The sequence below is a fragment of the Chrysochloris asiatica genome, unplaced genomic scaffold (genome assembly GCF_000296735.1).
Source record: "Chrysochloris asiatica unplaced genomic scaffold, ChrAsi1.0 scaffold00028, whole genome shotgun sequence".
NCBI lineage: Eukaryota > Metazoa > Chordata > Mammalia > Afrosoricida > Chrysochloridae > Chrysochloris > Chrysochloris asiatica.
Genome location: NW_006408546.1, coordinates 2,845,356 through 2,863,307, shown reverse-complemented (window position 1 = coordinate 2,863,307; position 17,952 = coordinate 2,845,356). Strand labels below are relative to the sequence as shown.

Here is a 17,952-nt window from a genome sequence, read left to right as displayed (position 1 = left end):
GGTTTCCGAGGAGCAGCTGGTGAGTTTGAACTGCCGACCTTGCAGTTCAAACGGCTTTGCAGTCTGACGCATTAACCCACAGCGCCACACCCAGGCGAATAGAGAGAGTTAAATATTGTTAAATGATGGTACATGGATGTAGTGAAACAAGGTGTATGAGTTGTTGAATGTGAAATTGATGATCTGCCCTGTAAACTGTCACTCAAGCCACAATAAAAACCTTAAAAAACACTCAGGAATATATAATTATTTAAACAACTAAAGGGCACATTCTGCAAGCATGCCTCGTGGCCGCCAGCGCTCAATCCTTTTCTTTACATGAGTCTATAGAGCGTTCAATTGCTAGATCACTCCATGCCACCATCTCTGGTATCAGGGCTTCTCTACTACATTCCGCTCATGTTCTTCTCTCTTGAAGATCCTAGGGTCCTCTGTTCGTAGAATGTAAGATGGACTATTTCCCCCTTTTTGTTACACAGCTTCTACCTTTACGGTTGTGATAGTAAGACCCCTGCCTTGAAGGGTGGAAGCGCAGTTAGCATTCTCTGTAACAGTATGGCACTAAATTGTAGGGGTGTGTTACAGGACTCCTGGTGTGGTGCTGTAGGGGCAACACTGGGCTGTGAACCATAAAGTCGGCAGTTCAAGTCCACCAGCTGCTCCTGGGAAACCTTACAAAGAGTCAGTGGCACTTAATAACATCATTGGACTGCTAACCACATGGCCGTGAAACCCACCATCGGCTCCATGGAAACCGGAGACAGTAGGGTCTCTGTGAGTCGGAATCTACTCAAGGGCACTTAACAGCAATATACAGGATTATGATTGAGGTGAGGTGGTTTAAAATAAAGGTTATTAAAATAATCCTATATTCTCTCTTTCACTTGACATCGATTTATTTATTTGTCCAGATAGTGTTAGGAGATGTTCTTCAATTATCCTTTAATTCTACCCTTTCCACTTCATAGAGAAAATATTCGACAAGGTACATCCCCCTTCCTGGTAAGTGTCAGCAGGAACAGCCTACTGGGGCGCTGCCACCGCCACACAGGCGATGGACACAACCGCAGCTGAGCCGTACTACCTGGCTTCACCTGCCCAATCCCGGCGTCGCAGCGGTCACGTGCAGCCGGCCAGCCCTCTGGCTCACGCTCCGCCCACCGTCCCGTGCACTCCCGCGAGCCCAGCCTTGACTGCCCCTGCCCCAGAGAAACTCCCGAGAGCCAGATTGCGCGTGCGCATTGCAACCGGTGGGCGGGGCAATGGACGTGGTGGCCGCGGACTGAGGCGGCCCCGTGGGCTGGGTGCCCGGACTGCGCTGAGGGGGCGCGGTACCGCGGTGGGCTGGAGCCCTTAAGGCCTGCTTTCCTCCCCTAGCCACCGAAAGTAAACTTTCTCGTTCTTTTCACGGGGTCTGTGACCCCTGCCTCCACCTCCCAGGCGTGCCACGGTCAGGAGAGAGCCTTCCTGCGTCAGGGCCTCCCTCCCCACGAAGCGGGGTTTCGGCGCCATGGACGCGGCGGCGCTGGAGCGGGACGCCGTGCAATTTGCCCGGCTGGCGGTGCAGCGCGATCACGAAGGTCGCTATTCCGAGGCGGTATTTTACTATAAGGTAGGGGGCGGCGGCTTGTCTGCACCAGCCATCCGGGTCGGAGTCCGACGGGTTCGCGAGGTCAAGGGCGGGGCCAGGTGTCGGGGCGACGCAGGCCCGCTTGGCCCCGGCTGTGGGCTTTGCGTTTCCTGCTTCCTGCCCCTCTTCCTTAGGATCCTGGAGCCGAGAGGTGACTCGGACCACCGAGGCCACTCGCCCCGCACGTGCGTCGGTGGAAAGCCGTTGCCAGGGCTTTAAAGAGCCCACTCCGCTGGGCTCAGACTTGGCTGTGAAATGCCCACCGTTTGAGCTCCTTATGGCGGCAGTAGTTGGGTATGAGCAGTAGTAGCTTATGCTTACTGTCACTGATTGATGGATAAGTGGGAAATGTTCTGAAAGAGCCAATAATTCATGTTCGTTTAAGAAAAGAAATAAAGGTTACATCCCAGCGTTTAATGTATCTTTTTGTGATGATTTTTCTCTTGCCCTTATTATTTTTTTTAACAACCTCGGTTCGTACTATTAATGCTGTTTTTAATCCCTTTCTCATATGAACGTTTTTCCAAATCGTCAGGTTTACTCCTGATATTTTATTAACAACAGCTGCATTTGTTGTTAAATGCCGTTGACTCATAGAGACCTTGTGTAGGATTTTCGAGGAGCGGCCGGTGAGTTTGAACCACTGACTTTGCAGTTCAAACCGAGACCTCATCGTACAGCGCTGTTGTTGTTGTTGTTGTTAAGTGCCGTCGAGTTAGCGACCCTGTATAGGGTAGGGTTTCCAAGCAGTGAGTAGTGAGATTGAGCCGCCGACCTTGCAGTTCAAACGGTTCATTGTTGTTAAGTGCCATCGAGTCGGTTCCGACCCATAGCGACCCTGTACGGGGTTTCTGAGGGTGTAAATCTTTACGGGAGTAGAAAGCCTCATCTTTCTCCCGCGGAGCGGCTGGTAGTTTCGAACCGCTGACCTTAAAGTTCGCAGCCCGATTCGTAACCACTACGCTACCAGAGCTTCAAACGGCTCATACCATAACTTAATTATAAGCTGTAGGAAACGTTTGCTGTTCAAACCCACCAGCTGCACCTCGGAAACCCTATACTAGCATCATTATGAATTCGAACTATCACAGGAGCACTTTATAAGCACAACAGATTGCAAACTGCTGGGCAATTTATTTAGGTTCATTCTCCCTGTCCGTCCGTCTGTGTCCGTTCCCCCCCCCCCACCGCTCCCCCAGCATCTAATAATGTTTGGTCTCTAATTGATTTATATTGGAAACTTTTGATGTGTTTCAGAATCCTCTGAAATTTTGAAATATTCTTGCGAAATTATTTGTTTTTTAAAATAGAAATTCTATTGTAGTTTTGACAAATAATAAAATAATCGTTTAAAATAGTGCAACTTAAGAATAGTTTTTTCCTAAAGCAAGGTAAATTATGCATTGTTTTTTGTTTGACTGTAGCATGACACGCTTAGAATATTTCATGCTTAAAGAAAAATGGTCCTCCTAGAAACTATATATGAACTTTATGAGACAGTTCGTGTTGTTTTCTGGCCCAGCTGCATTTTATAAACGAGTTGCCATTGATTTGAGGCTGATTCGAGGCAACCCCATGTGTGTCAGATGTGGACTGATTTTTTGGAATTAGATCGCCAGGCAGCTTTTCTTCCAAAGCACCTGTGATGGACTCAAGCTGAAGTTCCTCCATACCTGGGCATAGTGATGTTTGTGCTCAACTCCTAACCTAAACTCGTTGTGTAGTAGTTGCAAATTGTGCTGCCAACCTCAGGGTCAGCAGTTGGAAACTACCAGCTGTTTCGCAGGAGAAAGATGAGGCTTTCTGCTCCTGTAAAGATTTACAGCCTCGGAAACCCTGTACAGGCTCACTATGAGTTGGAACCGACTCCAGTGCAAAGAACAAGTAACGTAAAGGTTAGTGATTCACACCCACCTAGCAGCACTGCAGAAGAAAGGCCTGGTGATTTGCGTTTGTCAAGATTACATATAAGAACACTCTTTGGAACACTTCTACTATATAACACCTGGGGTCTTCATGAGTTGGAAATCAAGTCACTGGCAAGAGGCTTCTTTGTGTGTGTATTCTTCATAGTTTATTGAAGTGTAACTAGTGTATTTAGATAAAGACAGTGTGTAAAAAGGTCACCTTTAGAGTTTTATATACTTTCCAAGCATTTGTTTCCATCATCAAATCTGAGGAAATATATGGGGGCTTCAAAAAGTTAGTAGAAAAATTCTATTATCTTTTAATTCCATGTTTCCACAAACTTTTTTTGTGTGTGTGTGTGTGAATTATGTGATAGTTTTCATGGGAGAACATTAGTTATACATTCATCCTGTCTTATATCATTTCATTGCCATGGTTACAGTCCCCTCCATGCATCATCAACCAACCAAAGGGTATACCCTACAAGCCTGCTCCCCGGTGGTCAGCACACAGCTCCTCTCCCTCTCTGGGTCTAAAGTCCCCAGCTGCTCCATCTCTCCACGTCATCGTCTCTGCCTCCATCTCTGGGGTCACTGCTTCTCTGGGTAGGGTCCCGTTCTCCACTCTTCTCCCTTGATGGTCCCAGGGACCTCTCCTCCTAGACTGCAAAGTTAATCACTCCCCTCCTTGCTAGAAAACGTGTACCTTTACATTTACATTTCCCACAATCGGTCCTGATAACAGTTGTTCACTGTTGTATCACAAGACACCTATCCTCATTTCGTTTCATCAGCTCCACCTAGACATATTGGATACTACTCAGTGGAGATTCTACCTAGCTCCACGCCCTCTGGATCTAGATTCCGTCCTGAAAGCTTGTAAACCGGTCACTTCTAACCCAAACCCCCCCGCCCCATTTTGGGTAGCCAATGTCCAAGTTGCCTATCCCTGTCTACTCTGTGTATGGAGGGGGTGGGAATGATCCTTGCTGTAAAGATTTGTTCCCTGTTTTGAGCTACTGCATCCCTAGGTGTAGGTCAGGTTCATCAAGTTTTATCAGATTACCCTTTTTTTTTTCCTCTTCTTTCTTCTTCTAGTTGAGCTCTGATTCTGGTCATCCAGTCATTGAAGCCAGGTCAAGTGGGTATTATCTGCAAGTATTGGTGTTCTTATGCCCTCTCTTCTTAGCCGCTGGATGCTTCACTCTCCACTCTAGTCCTTTGTGGGTATGTTACTGACTCTGGGCCCACGAGTCCCCTGGACTTGCCACAATGCTGGCCAACCAGGTCTCCACCCAGGTTCACAGGAATCTATTGAATGTTGTAGGGCTTAGCTCGCAACTTCATTGCTGTTTTCCCTCGCTTCCCCTTATCGGTGATGAACATGGTCACCAGTCAGAGCGTGTATTCCCACTGAGTCTTAGTCTTAGAAGGGGGTTTGCTCTGAGGCGACCCAGCCACTTGCCTTGATATCTCCTGGGCGAACAACTTGCTTATTCTTGTAGTAATCAGTTGGTTTGCCAATATTGTTTTGTATTTTTCCTGTTGGTCTTTCTTTCAAGAAAAATCTTCTGTTCTTCTAGCCATTCCAGGCTGGTCTGCTTGTCCTTTTAAGTGGAAATTTCCCACATCTGAAGATTCTAGATGCTGGTCAGGATTCCACCTATGGTCTAATGTAATGCAGAGGCTCCGCAGGAAGCCTCCTTCACTGAGCACATTGTATCCCTATTTTAGGTATTCCAATGAGTTATAGGCAGAAGACAGACTTACAGGCTTCCTGTGGTGATATTTCTGGCTATTCCTTTCTCTCCCCCTCAAGTGTCTATTTTATAGTGGTATGCCAGGGAAACCAAGATTCAAAAGACAGCCAAGCATCTTAACATTATTTCCCCCCTTTTCCCCATTCCACCCATGTCACAATGCCTATATCTTAGAGCCCTGTTGTTCCAAGGTTGTACATACATCATTATTTATCTCTGTCCCACTTAGCCCATGCAAACTTGCCTAATTGTTCTCCCATCTGCTTTGTTCTTCCATTCCCCTCCTCCTTCTTGTATATTGTCTCCCTCCCTAACACCCAAACTATCCTCTGCTCCACCTTCCCCTCCCTCCCCTCACCCCACCCCCTACATCCCAGGAGACAGCAAAGCATTCCCCCCCCCACACACACAAACTTTTTGAAGTCATCTGTAATCTTTTTTGACCTTCTAAACTTTAAGCTGGAATCCTGGTGTGGCACTGTGGGCTAATGTGTCAGACTGTAAAGTAATATGAACTGCAAAGTCCGTGGTTCAGGTTCACCAACTGCTCCTTGGAAACCGTATACAGGGTCGCTATGGGTAGGAATTGACTCGAGAGCACTTTAACAACAACAACAAACTTTAAGCTAGAGAGCCCTGGTGTGACACTGTAGGATAAACACTAGATTATAAATTAGTTTAAATGGCAAGGGCGGCGTTTCAATCTCACCAGCAGTTCCTCGGAAATGCTATATAGGGTTGCTGTGAGTCAGAACAGACTGGACGACACTTAATGAGAATGTAACAACAGTCTTTAAGCTGAATTTCCATTTGAGACCATGATTTTTACTGTTTTGAAAGAACTATTCGATTAACTGGATTAAAAAGTAATCAGTTTGGGGCTTTTTTGGATTCAGACAGTTTGGCATGACGCCTTACCAATGTTCATGCTCAGGATTTTGCAGAAGATGTGTCATTACCTGGAGAAGACTTTCTTTGCCTTTCTAGGTTGTGGTATTGATAATCTTCCTGGAATGGTGATTGGAAAAGGAGCTCTTTGTCACTAGTCATGTAACATAAGTGACATATAAGGAATTGAGGTTTCCTTAATTAAAATTAATTTACTGCAAACAAGTTAAATCTGCCTAAAAAGTGTCCCTCATCAACCATCTTTATTTTTTTGTTGAAGAAATATACTTACCCTTTGTAATTTCTTACAGTCTTTTCCTAATATTTAGCTTTTTTCATTGGTGGTGGTGTTGGTCTCTGTTGTTGCTATTATTCGTTTTAGTGCTTTAAAGGCTTTATATACCTTTGTAAGGTATATAATTTTTAAGTCTGATCTATTTCATAAGATTGAAGGAAAACAAAGCATATAAACCACAGCTATCTTAAGGAAATTTTTATAGCCCCTTATACTTGAACTCATCCATTTTCAACAGAAATTGAGAGCGTTAAGATCTGGAGGAAAGGTAATTAGGGGATTATGTGACTTACTTACTTTATGAAAAATAATACTAGTATGTTAAAGATTAATCAGTCATTATTGTTTTGTTATTTATGAAAACCAGTAGTGAGCTAGAAAGTATTGAAGCAAATTCTCATTTTAGTTTATCTGCTGGGCTCTTTCTTAAAATTTTTTATTTATCTCCTACAGTGCTATCTAGGTGTAGCACTGTAGGAGAAGCACTAGACTGATTACCGAAAGATCAGTTCTCCTTGAAAACCCTATACAGGGTTGCTGTGAGTCAGAACCAACTTAACAGCACTTAACAACTAAATTCCTTTAAATTCTTTTTTTTTTTTTTTTTAGGAAGCTGCCCAAGCCTTAATTTATGCTGAAATGGCAGGATCAAGCCTAGAACATATTCAAGAAAAAATAAATGAGTATCTGGAAAGAGTTCAGGCTCTACATTCAGCAGGTTTGTACAGGGGGGATACTGAGATACTAAACTTCTCACTGTTCTGTTTTTTTTTGTTTTTTTTTTCTTCTACCACATTATACTTTTTTCCCTCTGTTCTCCCTGTTTTTCATCTTCACATTCAGATCTTGGTCGTCCTCCTTCTTGCTGCTCATTCACCTTTTGCTAAAGACATATTTTACAGTCTTATGATTGGAATAATAGGATATATGGAAATAAATGACAGACCAGTGAAGAGGAATCTTAGAAATAGTACAGTTCAATCTCCTAATTCCTCCAAGACCCAGATAGTCATTTACAGTCAAACAGTTACTCAGTGGCAGTGCTGGAATTCGGGCTTCATTGAAGTCTGCTTTTTAAATCTAGATCAGTGCCCCCTCCTGATATTAAAAAACAATTGATTATTCCTTCTTAGTGTTTAAAGATTTTAATAGTAAGTTAACATTTTCTTCAATTCTACGTCTATTCTACGTCACGAGTTTAGCTGAACTCTTTTTTTAAAGCCATACTTTGGGAAAGCAACATGTAAGCGGAGACCTGGAACAGCTTGTGTTTATTTCTGTAAACAGCCTGGCAAGTGCCTTTACAGAAATACACAGGTTTAATGATAACAGATTTGTTAGTTTGAGGTATGTGGCTCATGTCAAAATCTGTGCACGTGGAAAGAAAATTAAATTATCACCTAATGACATTTTGTTGAGAAATGTCCTCATCTCTCCAAGACCTCTTTTAACCCTTCTTGGTTTTCCTGTCACTGAACAGTAAAGTTATTAAGTGGCTTAGAGGAATTTCTGTTTATTAAGTGTTGCTTGATAGACTTGGTGCTGCTTCCCACCAATCATGCAGTGTTCCCACGAACATCTGAGCATAATAGACAGTTAAAAGCACATAGTTAGGATAAAGTAGATTGGATGATTGGAGCAAAAGACCAAATAATTTCACTTTAAAACAGTGCCCAGAATGTATTGAAATGTGAACTGCCTTTGTATCCAGGCCTCATGTAATTCTAAGGCACTTCATTTTCCTGGGCAAATAAATGAAGTTGTTAAGTATCACATTGATAATCAGGAAGCCTTGTTTTAGAAACAGTGTTTATAAATAAAATTATCTTTGAAATGTGAAAAGTAATATTACATGTGTACTCTCATGATCTCCCTGCTTTTTCCATAGATGTGTCCCTTCATTTCAGCAATCATTTATTAAGTACTTGTTAGGGCTATATGTTAAGTCCTGAGTGATAGAAAAATGAGTGACACCAGTCCATGCACACCTTTAATTAGGTGTCAAGAGATAAACGTTGTAAACAGTGAACTAGCATAGAAATCCCTTTCTGAAACATGCTATACTAAATGTTGAAGACCAGAGAAACAAAACTGAAGTTCAAAAATAATTTTTAAAGCATACTCATTAAAAAAAACAATTGGCATTAAAACAGTTCCAATTCATGGTGATCCTGTAGACGGTAGAGTATAGCTGCGCCATAGGGTTTTGAAGGATGTAATCTTTATGGAGGCAAGACTGCCACAGGTGCCTCCCATGTAGCAGCTGGTGGGTTTGCAGCTGAATGCTTAACCACTCCACCAAGTACCTTAATTGGTCTGCCAATTACTTGTTTTTTATTATTTTAAGGTGAAGAATCCTTTTCCAAATAAAATCTTGTTCAGAACCTGTTGTTAAAACAGATAAAGTTGACTAACAGTCAAGAGACTCTTGAGAGATTAGTTTACTTCTGGGTAGGGTAAATAACCGCTTGAAAATGACCAGGGTAATAATATAAAGAGCTCAAGATTTAGAATTAACAAATCTAAGTTGGGTCCCTACCCTGCCACTATACTATAGCTATGAAACCTTAGGTTAAATCAGTTGTCCTCAACCAGGAGCAGTTTTATTCCCCCAGGGGACATTTGACAGTGTCTGGAGAGATTTTTGGTTTTTATAACTGTGGAGATGCCTGCTGATTGATATCTGGTTAAGTAAAAGCCAGGGAGGAATCTTGTTTAGCATCCTGCAATGCACACAATAGTCCCCACAGGAAGCAGTTATCTGGCCTGATATGTCAGTGGTGCCAAGGTTGGAAAACCCTGGGTTGGATAGTTTAACAGTTTTGAGCTTTGGTGTTCTTCATTTTATAAGATGGGCAAAATGTGTACTTCATAGATGTGTTTCAAGGACTAAATAAACCTCTTTAAGATTATAGCTTTGTTGACATATAATTCATATACCATAAAATTCATCCTTCTAAAGTATATAATTCTGAGTTTTGATGTGCCACTATAGGATACCCATAAGGTTGGCAGTTCGTGCTCACCAGCCACTTCTTGCAGACCTTATACAGGGTCACTGTGAGTCGGAACCTAATTGACAGCACCTAACAACAACAACAAAGTACACAATTAAGTGGTTTTCAGTATATTCCAGAGTTGTGCTACCATCACTGTCATCTAATGTTAGAATATTTCATCATTGCAGAAAGAAATGCTGTATCAATTAAATCTGTTAAAGTCATGGAGAGATGGAGTGGCTGGGGACTCTAGACCCAGGGAGGGAGAGTGGCTGTGGGCTGACGACTGGGGCAGGCTTGCAGGGTATACCCTTTGGTTGGTTGATGATGCATGGAGGGGATTGTAACCATGGCAGTGAAATGATATATGATAGGATGAATGTAAACCTAATGTTCTCCTATGTAAACTATCACATAATTCACAATAAAACATAAATAAATAAATAAAATCTGTTAAAAGTCAGTCCCCATGCCACCACCTTCCCCACCATCACCCTCACCCAGCTCCTGACAACCACTAATCTTTTTGTCTCTTTGGATTCACCTGTTCTGGATATTTCATATAAGTACAATAATACAGTATATCTGGCTTCATTCATTTAGCATGTCTTCTAGGTTTATCTATTGGAGTAGCATTGTCAGTACTTTATTTCTTTCTTAATGGTCAAGTAATATTCCTGGTATGGTGCTATAGGGTAAGCACTGAACTGCAAAGTCAGTTTGAACCACAGGATCAGGGTTCAAACTCACCAGCCATTCTTTGGAAACCCTACACAGGATCACTTTGAAGTCAGAACCTATTCCACAGCACTAATCAACAAGTATTCTGTTGTATAGATATTGGAAGATATTTTGTTTTGTCTACTCATCAGTTGATAGAAATTTGGGTTAGTTCTATTTTTTTGCTATAATGTTTCTGTAATCATTTGTATACAAGTTTTTGTGTAGGCATTGTTTTCCGTTCTCAAGTATATGTGTAGGAATGGAACTGCTGTAAGGTATATGGTAACTCATATTTAGCTTTTTTTGAGGAACTGTCAGACTTTTACAAAGTAGCTGTACCATCTTAACAGTCCCACCAACAAAATATACGGTTACCAATTTCTTCACATCTTCACCAATACTTGATCTCTGTCTTTTTAGTTTAACCCTGTTGTTGCTGCTGCTGTTAATTGCCTTCTAGTCGGTCCCACCTCATTGCGATCTATGTTTTATCAAGGCTCTGAGCTTTTGGAAGTAGATTACCAAGGCTGTCTTCCAAGATCTCTGTAGTTGGTGGGTTCAAGCCTAGTAGTTGAGTGCTTAACTGTTTACAGCACCCAGGGACTCGTCCTGGGTGTGAAAGTGTATCTCAATATGATTTTGATGGGTTTTTCTATGGTGGCTAATGATGTTGAGCATCTATTCAGTACTTATTGAACATTTCTGTATCTTTGAAGAAATATCTGATGAGATCTTTGCTGATTTTTAATTGGGTTGTCTTTTTGTTGTTGGGTGCTTTTTGTTGTTAAGTGCTATTGAGTCAGCTCCAACTAATAGTGACCCTATATAGGGTTTTCTGGGACCTATAAACCTACAGGGTTTGTAGGGTTGGAGCCGCCAACCTGTGGGTAGCAGTCCAGCGCTTATCCTTTAGTGCCACACCAGGACTCCATTGTTGGATTGTAGGAGATCTTTAATCCTCTGGACACAACTCCTTTCTTTGCAGGTGTTGGCTTTTATACTAAAAACAAACTTAAACATTTATACAAAGAGTGTGAAAAATATTCTGGACCAAGATGAATAGAAGCTTTATTACACTGTTGTTGTTGAGTGCTATCAAGTTGCTTCCAACTCAAAGCCACCCTTTATGGGGTTTCCAAGGAACAGTTGGTGAGCTTGAACCACCAACCATGCTGTTGAAACCGACTTTGCAGTCCAGTGCATTAACCTGCAGCGCCACACCAGGACAAAGTTCCTGCCATGTTTCCTATATTATATGAGGGGTCTTGGTGTAGGTCTGTAGGATAAGCACTGGATTGCTAACTATAAGGTTGGCAATTCAAATCCACAAGCCCATCCTTGGAAATCCTATACAGGGTCTCTGTGAGTCTGAACCAACTCTAGGGCACTTAATAACAACGTATATGTAGGAGTCTTGGTGTGGTGCTAGACTGCAAAGCCGTTCGAACTACAAGGTTGGCGGTTGAAGCTCACCAGCTGCTCCTTGGAAACCCTATCCAGGGTCGCTATGGGTTGGAACTGAATTGATGGAACTTAACAACATAAATACTGCTATAAAAATCATAGAAAACTTTACATGAAAATTTGAAGCTATTTTTTCTTGACGTACCCTACATCTAGGCCCATATACTTCTGAAGGCAGTGTTTCCATATCTCCAGCCCCTCCCTAAAGAATTCTGAAGACTAATTTATACCTTGTCAAAATGGCAGTTTTGGCATCCTTAGGGGGACTCAAATGGTGTTCCTTTTCAGTGTTCTTTGAGTTTGGGGAATAAAAAGTCAGAAGGGGAAAGATCAGGACCAGAGTGGATGGGGTAAGGTTTCCCAATGAAATTCTTGTAGGACAGCCCTTGCTTACCCTCAAACAGTGAGCAGGTACATTGTTGTGATGAAAACAAAAGTATTTGGTACAACTTTTCCTTGCCTTCTTTCCATTAATGAAGTTTTCAGTTTTCTTAAAATTCCTTTCTAATAACACTTCTGTGATCATCCTGTGTCCTTGGAGAAAATCTCTTAAGATTACCCTAAAGGGTCCCAAAAAACAGTTTTCATAACCTTCTAAAGTGATTCCTGTTAACTGGCCCAACAGGATCTTGTAATCCTGTGTTTTGATTGGACTTCTTTTTGAAGGTACTCCAGTGAGTCTAAAACAGGTGCATTACTGAGAGAACTTACCTGCAGCCATCCACTGATCACACAGGCATGCTTGAACACATTTTGTTTGGAATAAACTCAATGCATATATGAACTGGAACCCTAGTAGCAATACTTTTTGACTTGCCCTCATGGTAGACAATTCCGTATTGAAGGAATTTTTTTTTTAACTTTTTTATTGTGAGTCAGATGAAGATTAGTTTTCCATTCAAAAATTCTTACACACTTTTTCATCTCGTTGATTGCAGTCTCCACAGTGTAATAATATCACTTATCCCACTTGCTTCCTGTGTTCCCATTCCTCCTCCTTTCCTAACCTTCCTGAACTTTGACCTTGAATCAGTGTTACTCTTCTGATTTCAGATGGTTGATTGTTCTAAGGTATGTGTACCTCCCTAGTGTTGCTTTTCTCCTTATGGTTATATTGTTAACTGTCCGTGAGTCAATTCCTATAAGGTTTCTGTTGGGTTTGAACCACCAACCTTACAGTTAGCAATCCAATGCTTACGCTACAGTGCCACACCAAACCCCATTGTAGACTTGTCTATTGTTGTGGCTGAGAATTGAGCCATGGGGTGAGTTCGTTTCCCGATCTGAAGGGGTGACTAGACCACCTTAGTCTCAAGAGAGTTAGGACAAACTCTACAACCAGAAAACCTTGTCTTTTTTGTGATTTTGAGTTTTGTTCCACATTGTCTCCTACTCCATCCAGGACCTTCAAATCTGATCTCTTTCAGCAGTTGACAGTGGTAGCTGGGCACTATCTAGTTCTGGTCTCAGGATTGTAGAGACTCAAATTCATACGGTTCATCAGTCCACTGGACTAATTGCTTAGAAGGAAATACTTTTTTATATTGCCTTAAAGAATAATTGAATCTTTATATATGACATTTTTCAAGTTTTTATTTATTTTTTATTTTGAGAGTATTTGTAAGGACAACTTGCATTTTATTTTTTTAAATGAAGAGAATGTTGGTAGAGAAAAGCAGGAGAAAAAATAATTTGTGAGGAAATAATGTGTCCCATGATATTTTTGATATCTAATGTCTTGTGTATGTGCTGAACAGTTGGGAATGGCCTTAAAATTAAGATTAAGGAGGAAATTAATTTTAAGGATTTCTTTTTTTGACATTGTCACTGTTTTACTGAGAGTGTTGTAGGGTTTTGGTAAAGAATGTTTTAATGTATTAAAAAGGTGTATCACTGAGTATGTGTAGGTGATATTTCTTTTACGTATGTTTTTGTTTCTCTATAGTTCAGTCAAAGAATGCTGATCCTTTGAAATCAAAACATCAGTTGGACCTAGAGCGAGCCCATTTCCTTGTTACACAAGCTTTTGATGAAGATGAAAAAGAGAATGTTGAAGATGCTATAGAGTTATATACAGAAGCTGTGGATCTCTGTCTGAAAACCGTATGTGTTACTAGAAATTAAATTTAATGAAATTCAAAGAATTCTTCCCTTATGAGTGAACTTTAGCCCCTCATTGAAGCAAAGTATTGTATTGTTATAAATGTAACTAGGTTACTTCTCATTAAAAAACTGATGAATAGACAGTTAATAATGGATTTTAGCATTTTGTTAAGAATTTGACATTGAGCCATTAAGCAATTATTTTTAAGTTACAGGTGTTGTGTTTTTTGTTTGTTTTGTTTAACATTTTTACACCCTGATAGCAAAAATCAACTTACTACAGAAAGAATTTACGTAAGCTTTTTTGTTTTATTTTAATTTCTGAAGAAGAATCCGTTCTATTCCCACTTCTCATGCCAACTGAAATGAAGAAACCAGTTAGTATGATTTTGATACTGACTGCATAATGTATAATATAGTACTTTCCCCTCAGCTCCTAACCACCGGAACTAGGTCCTGTCTTAAAATGAAAAAGGCACAGTCTTCCAGACTGTCAAGTGTCACAGATCTCAGATACCATCCGAAGTCTTGGGGACCCCACGACATCCTCACTTCTGACTTACTACAAATTTGGGGGTTTGCCACTATTCCCCTCAGAATGCCCAGCCATAAGTGTGGGTGTCCACTGAGTCCCCCTCACTTCTGATCCTCTGCCTCCCCCTACTCTCTATTTCAATAATTCAATAAAAGTTTCCAAACTCATTAAAAGTGATAGGCTTATTACAGCAGTTTTAGTATAGTAAAGAAGGCACAAATGACTCATAGGATGAGGTTTGGAAGGGTTCCCAATGTAAGAATTTCAGTGTCCTAGAAAGGCATGAGCTACACTCCCAAGCACATCATTGTTTTTCACCAGCCAGGAAGCCCTTGGAACATCCATGTCCCAAACCTTTCTTTGGACCTCATTATGTTGCTATTTGTAATTGAATTCTCCACCCCTCCACTGGGCTGATATGATGTGGGTCTTTCTGACGTGGCCAGCGCCCACCTCAATAACCTTATTGGCATCATCTGTTAGATTAGTGTAGTCTGGAGCTGTCATCAGAGACAGTCACTGAGGATTTAGAGGCTCTCTGAAATCAAGGACAAAGACCAATTCTTTGGGTAAAGTTAATTGTAACCCTCACAATTTCACATGCTAAAAACTTAGCTGGTAGTTTGGAAGAGCTTTATTAATTTGCAACATAAAGTCTGTGCTGAGTTACTTTTACTGCTCCCTGAGTAGCCTGGTGGGAGTCTTAGTATCTAGTACCTAATGTGTAAGTGAGCAGTGCAGTGCTTGTTTCATTAGCACATGTCATAAAATTGGATAATACAGAGAAGATCAGCATGGCCCCTGTGCAAGGATGATGACACACAAATTCATGAAATGTTCGATATTTAAAGGGAACCTAATCTGTGTAAACTTTCACACACGAACAGTAAAGTACTGCTTTTACAAAAGAGAGTGTAGTGCATTTAACCAAGAGGATGAGATGAAGTAGAGAATGGTGTTCCCAGCCTCATTCAGACAACTGGCTTTATGGGTGAGGGCCTGATTTCTATAGGTACCTAAGACCCCCAATATAAGCTCTCCCCCAATATAAGCTCTCCCCCAAATATAAGCTCTGAAAGCTGAGGATTTTTTCTTAGTTCAGAGTTGTAATTAAGCATCTCGCAGAGTGCCCAACGTACGATATGGACTCAGTAATTTAAGTAAGTGGTGGTCGTTTGAGGTTCCTTCCATTCAAACTTGCCATGGCACCATCATCATAACATTGTAGTCTGGTTAGCCCTTTTCCACATTAAGTGGTCTTAGGGTTTACCTGTATGACAAGTTTTCAACACTAGTTTTAAATGATACTTTTAAAGATAAATATAAAATGTCATCCTTCATAATTTTAAGAAGTATAATGTGAATTTACACGTTTTTGGCTTAGAAAAAATTATGAACTAATCAAATTTAAAAAAATAATTTTACTTTAGAATGTTTGTTTATTTTTCTTAAGTCTTATGAAACTGCTGATAAAACCCTGCAAAATAAGCTGAAACAGTTGGCTCGACAGGCACTGGATAGGTGAGTTGTGATCATATTCTTATCCATGGATGGCGTAGACTGATACTCTATAAAAACTGTCTGAATTTGTGGTAGAGGTCATAGAAGCAAAAATCCATCTTTAAACTGAGATCTAAAACTGTCTTCCTCTGAGTGAATTTACCTACAGAAGTTCTCTGCTTAAAACTCAATAGTCAATTAGTCAATATTTCTTTTAGTTTTTGCTATACGTAAAACTAGTGATTTTGGTGTTTGAAATGGAAGACTTACCTTCTGTTGTGATGTATTAGATTTCCAGAGTAGACCTTCCAAAGACTTCTAGATCTACTTAAAAAAAAAAAAGAAGTAGAAGAAGAAATTGAGAATTAGGCTGCTTACCAATTACACATATACTGAAAATTATGGAATGTGTGTACTTCCTTCAAATCGCCATCCAAATGTATACTTTCAAATGAGATGTGCTCTCACCCTGCAATTGACAATTCCACTCTTCGCTCAGCACTTTCATCCTATCTATTCTAATAAGCTTTCCCATAATACGTAATATTTTCTAAGATATATGAAATTTGCCAATTTATTGTGTTAGTTGTTAATGTCTGTCTCCCCTCCAACTTCTGTCCCCCAAATATAAGCTCTCTGAAAGCTGAGGGTTTTTTCTTAGTTCAGAGTTGTAATTAAGCATCTAGCAGAGTGCCCAACGTACGATATGGACTCAGTAATTTAAAGTATGGATTAAATCACATGAAATCCTTCGAGGTTCTGACTAGGTAACTATGTCACTCCCTCAGCCTTTTGAGGAGTCGGGGGAAGTATTACAATAAACCCTTGTTTTCATCATCATCATCTACTAACCTCTAGTCTCTTTCCCCAAATTCATGAAGATATGGGCACTTGACATGTATAGTTTTCTTTTCCTATTTCTGCTTCTTTAATCGGTCACACTCATTGATGGCTTTTATTACTCAAGGGGATAACCCATTTTGAGTTTTTCCTGAGTGTAATACATCCTAAATGGTGATGTTGGGGGTGAGAAACAGGTAGTCATTGGCTCTTTTGAGAATCTGTTAAAAATGAAGGACCCTCTCTAGGAAAAATTGTACATAAAGGTTTTTTTGATATGTAATTTCAGAGTGTTTACAAGACTGCTGAAGCTCATATATGGGCATCAGGTTAAGAATTTCTGCTTTTCAGTTTGTTAGTTCTTCAACAGATCAAAGTCAGAATTCTCTTGCATGCATGAGATGCCTTCTGTGATCCAATACTTAAACCTTGCTATCTGGTCTCCTCTCCTGTTGCCTCTCGTTTTCACTTTTACAGGAGCTTCATTCATTCTTTTGAAATGATCTTAACTTACACACCTGCCATTTGTTTTGTGGGTTGGTTTTTTGTTTGTTTATTTTTTTAATTTTTATTGTGAATTGAGTGAAGATTTACAGGGCAGGTCATCAGTTAACATTCAACGAACCATACTTCACATGATTGCAATCCTCTCCACGTACCAACAGTTAACAGCCTTTAACTCTATTCCTCATTCGCTGTAATTATTGTATTCCTCCCTGTGTCTCCTGCTATTTTCATCTTTCCTCTGCTAACCTCCCCTTGTTGCATATTGACTGCCCTGTCACCCATGTTAACATGTGTCTGTCCTCTAGCCCATGAATAATTTTCTCTTCCCCTTCATCCCCCCATAACCTTCATAGATTGTTTCTTGTATCAAGAAAGCTTTTTTTTAAAAAAACACTTTTTACAGTGTTGGGCTTATACAGTGTTTGTCCTTAGGTGATTGACTAATTTCACTCAGCATATGTCCCCAGGTTCAACTGTGTTGTGAGCTGTTTTATAGATTCATCATTATTTTTCAGTGTCTTATAGTATTCCGTTGTGTGTATGTGCCAAACTTTGTTCATCCACTCTTATGGTGACAGGAATTTAGGTGATCTTCATCTTTTTGGTATGTCTCTTGTAGCCAGCATATTGAAGGATTCTGTTTTCTTAACTTTTTTGTTCTTTATGTCTCTTGACTGGAACAGTTTATCGATTTATATTCAGTGTAATTATCAGTAGGTAGGATTTTTTTATTTTTATTTTTTTTAATTTAAGGTTTTTATTGTGGATTGAGTGAAAGTTTACAGGGCACATCATCAGTTT

At 40.5% G+C, this 17,952-nt stretch overlaps 1 protein-coding gene across 1 annotated transcript in view; it reads left to right on the top strand.

Moving 5' to 3' along the window:
* Window positions 1-1,510: 1,510 nt before the first annotated feature.
* The window catches only part of CAPN7 (calpain 7), a 55,810-nt gene continuing 39,368 nt past the window's right edge, over window positions 1,511-17,952 (top strand). Inside the window, exons 1-4 of the mRNA XM_006840019.1 lie at window positions 1,511-1,612; window positions 7,090-7,198; window positions 13,612-13,769; window positions 15,758-15,825. Coding sequence (XP_006840082.1) covers window positions 1,511-1,612; window positions 7,090-7,198; window positions 13,612-13,769; window positions 15,758-15,825 — 437 coding nt within the window. The remainder of the gene's footprint in view (window positions 1,613-7,089; window positions 7,199-13,611; window positions 13,770-15,757; window positions 15,826-17,952) is intronic.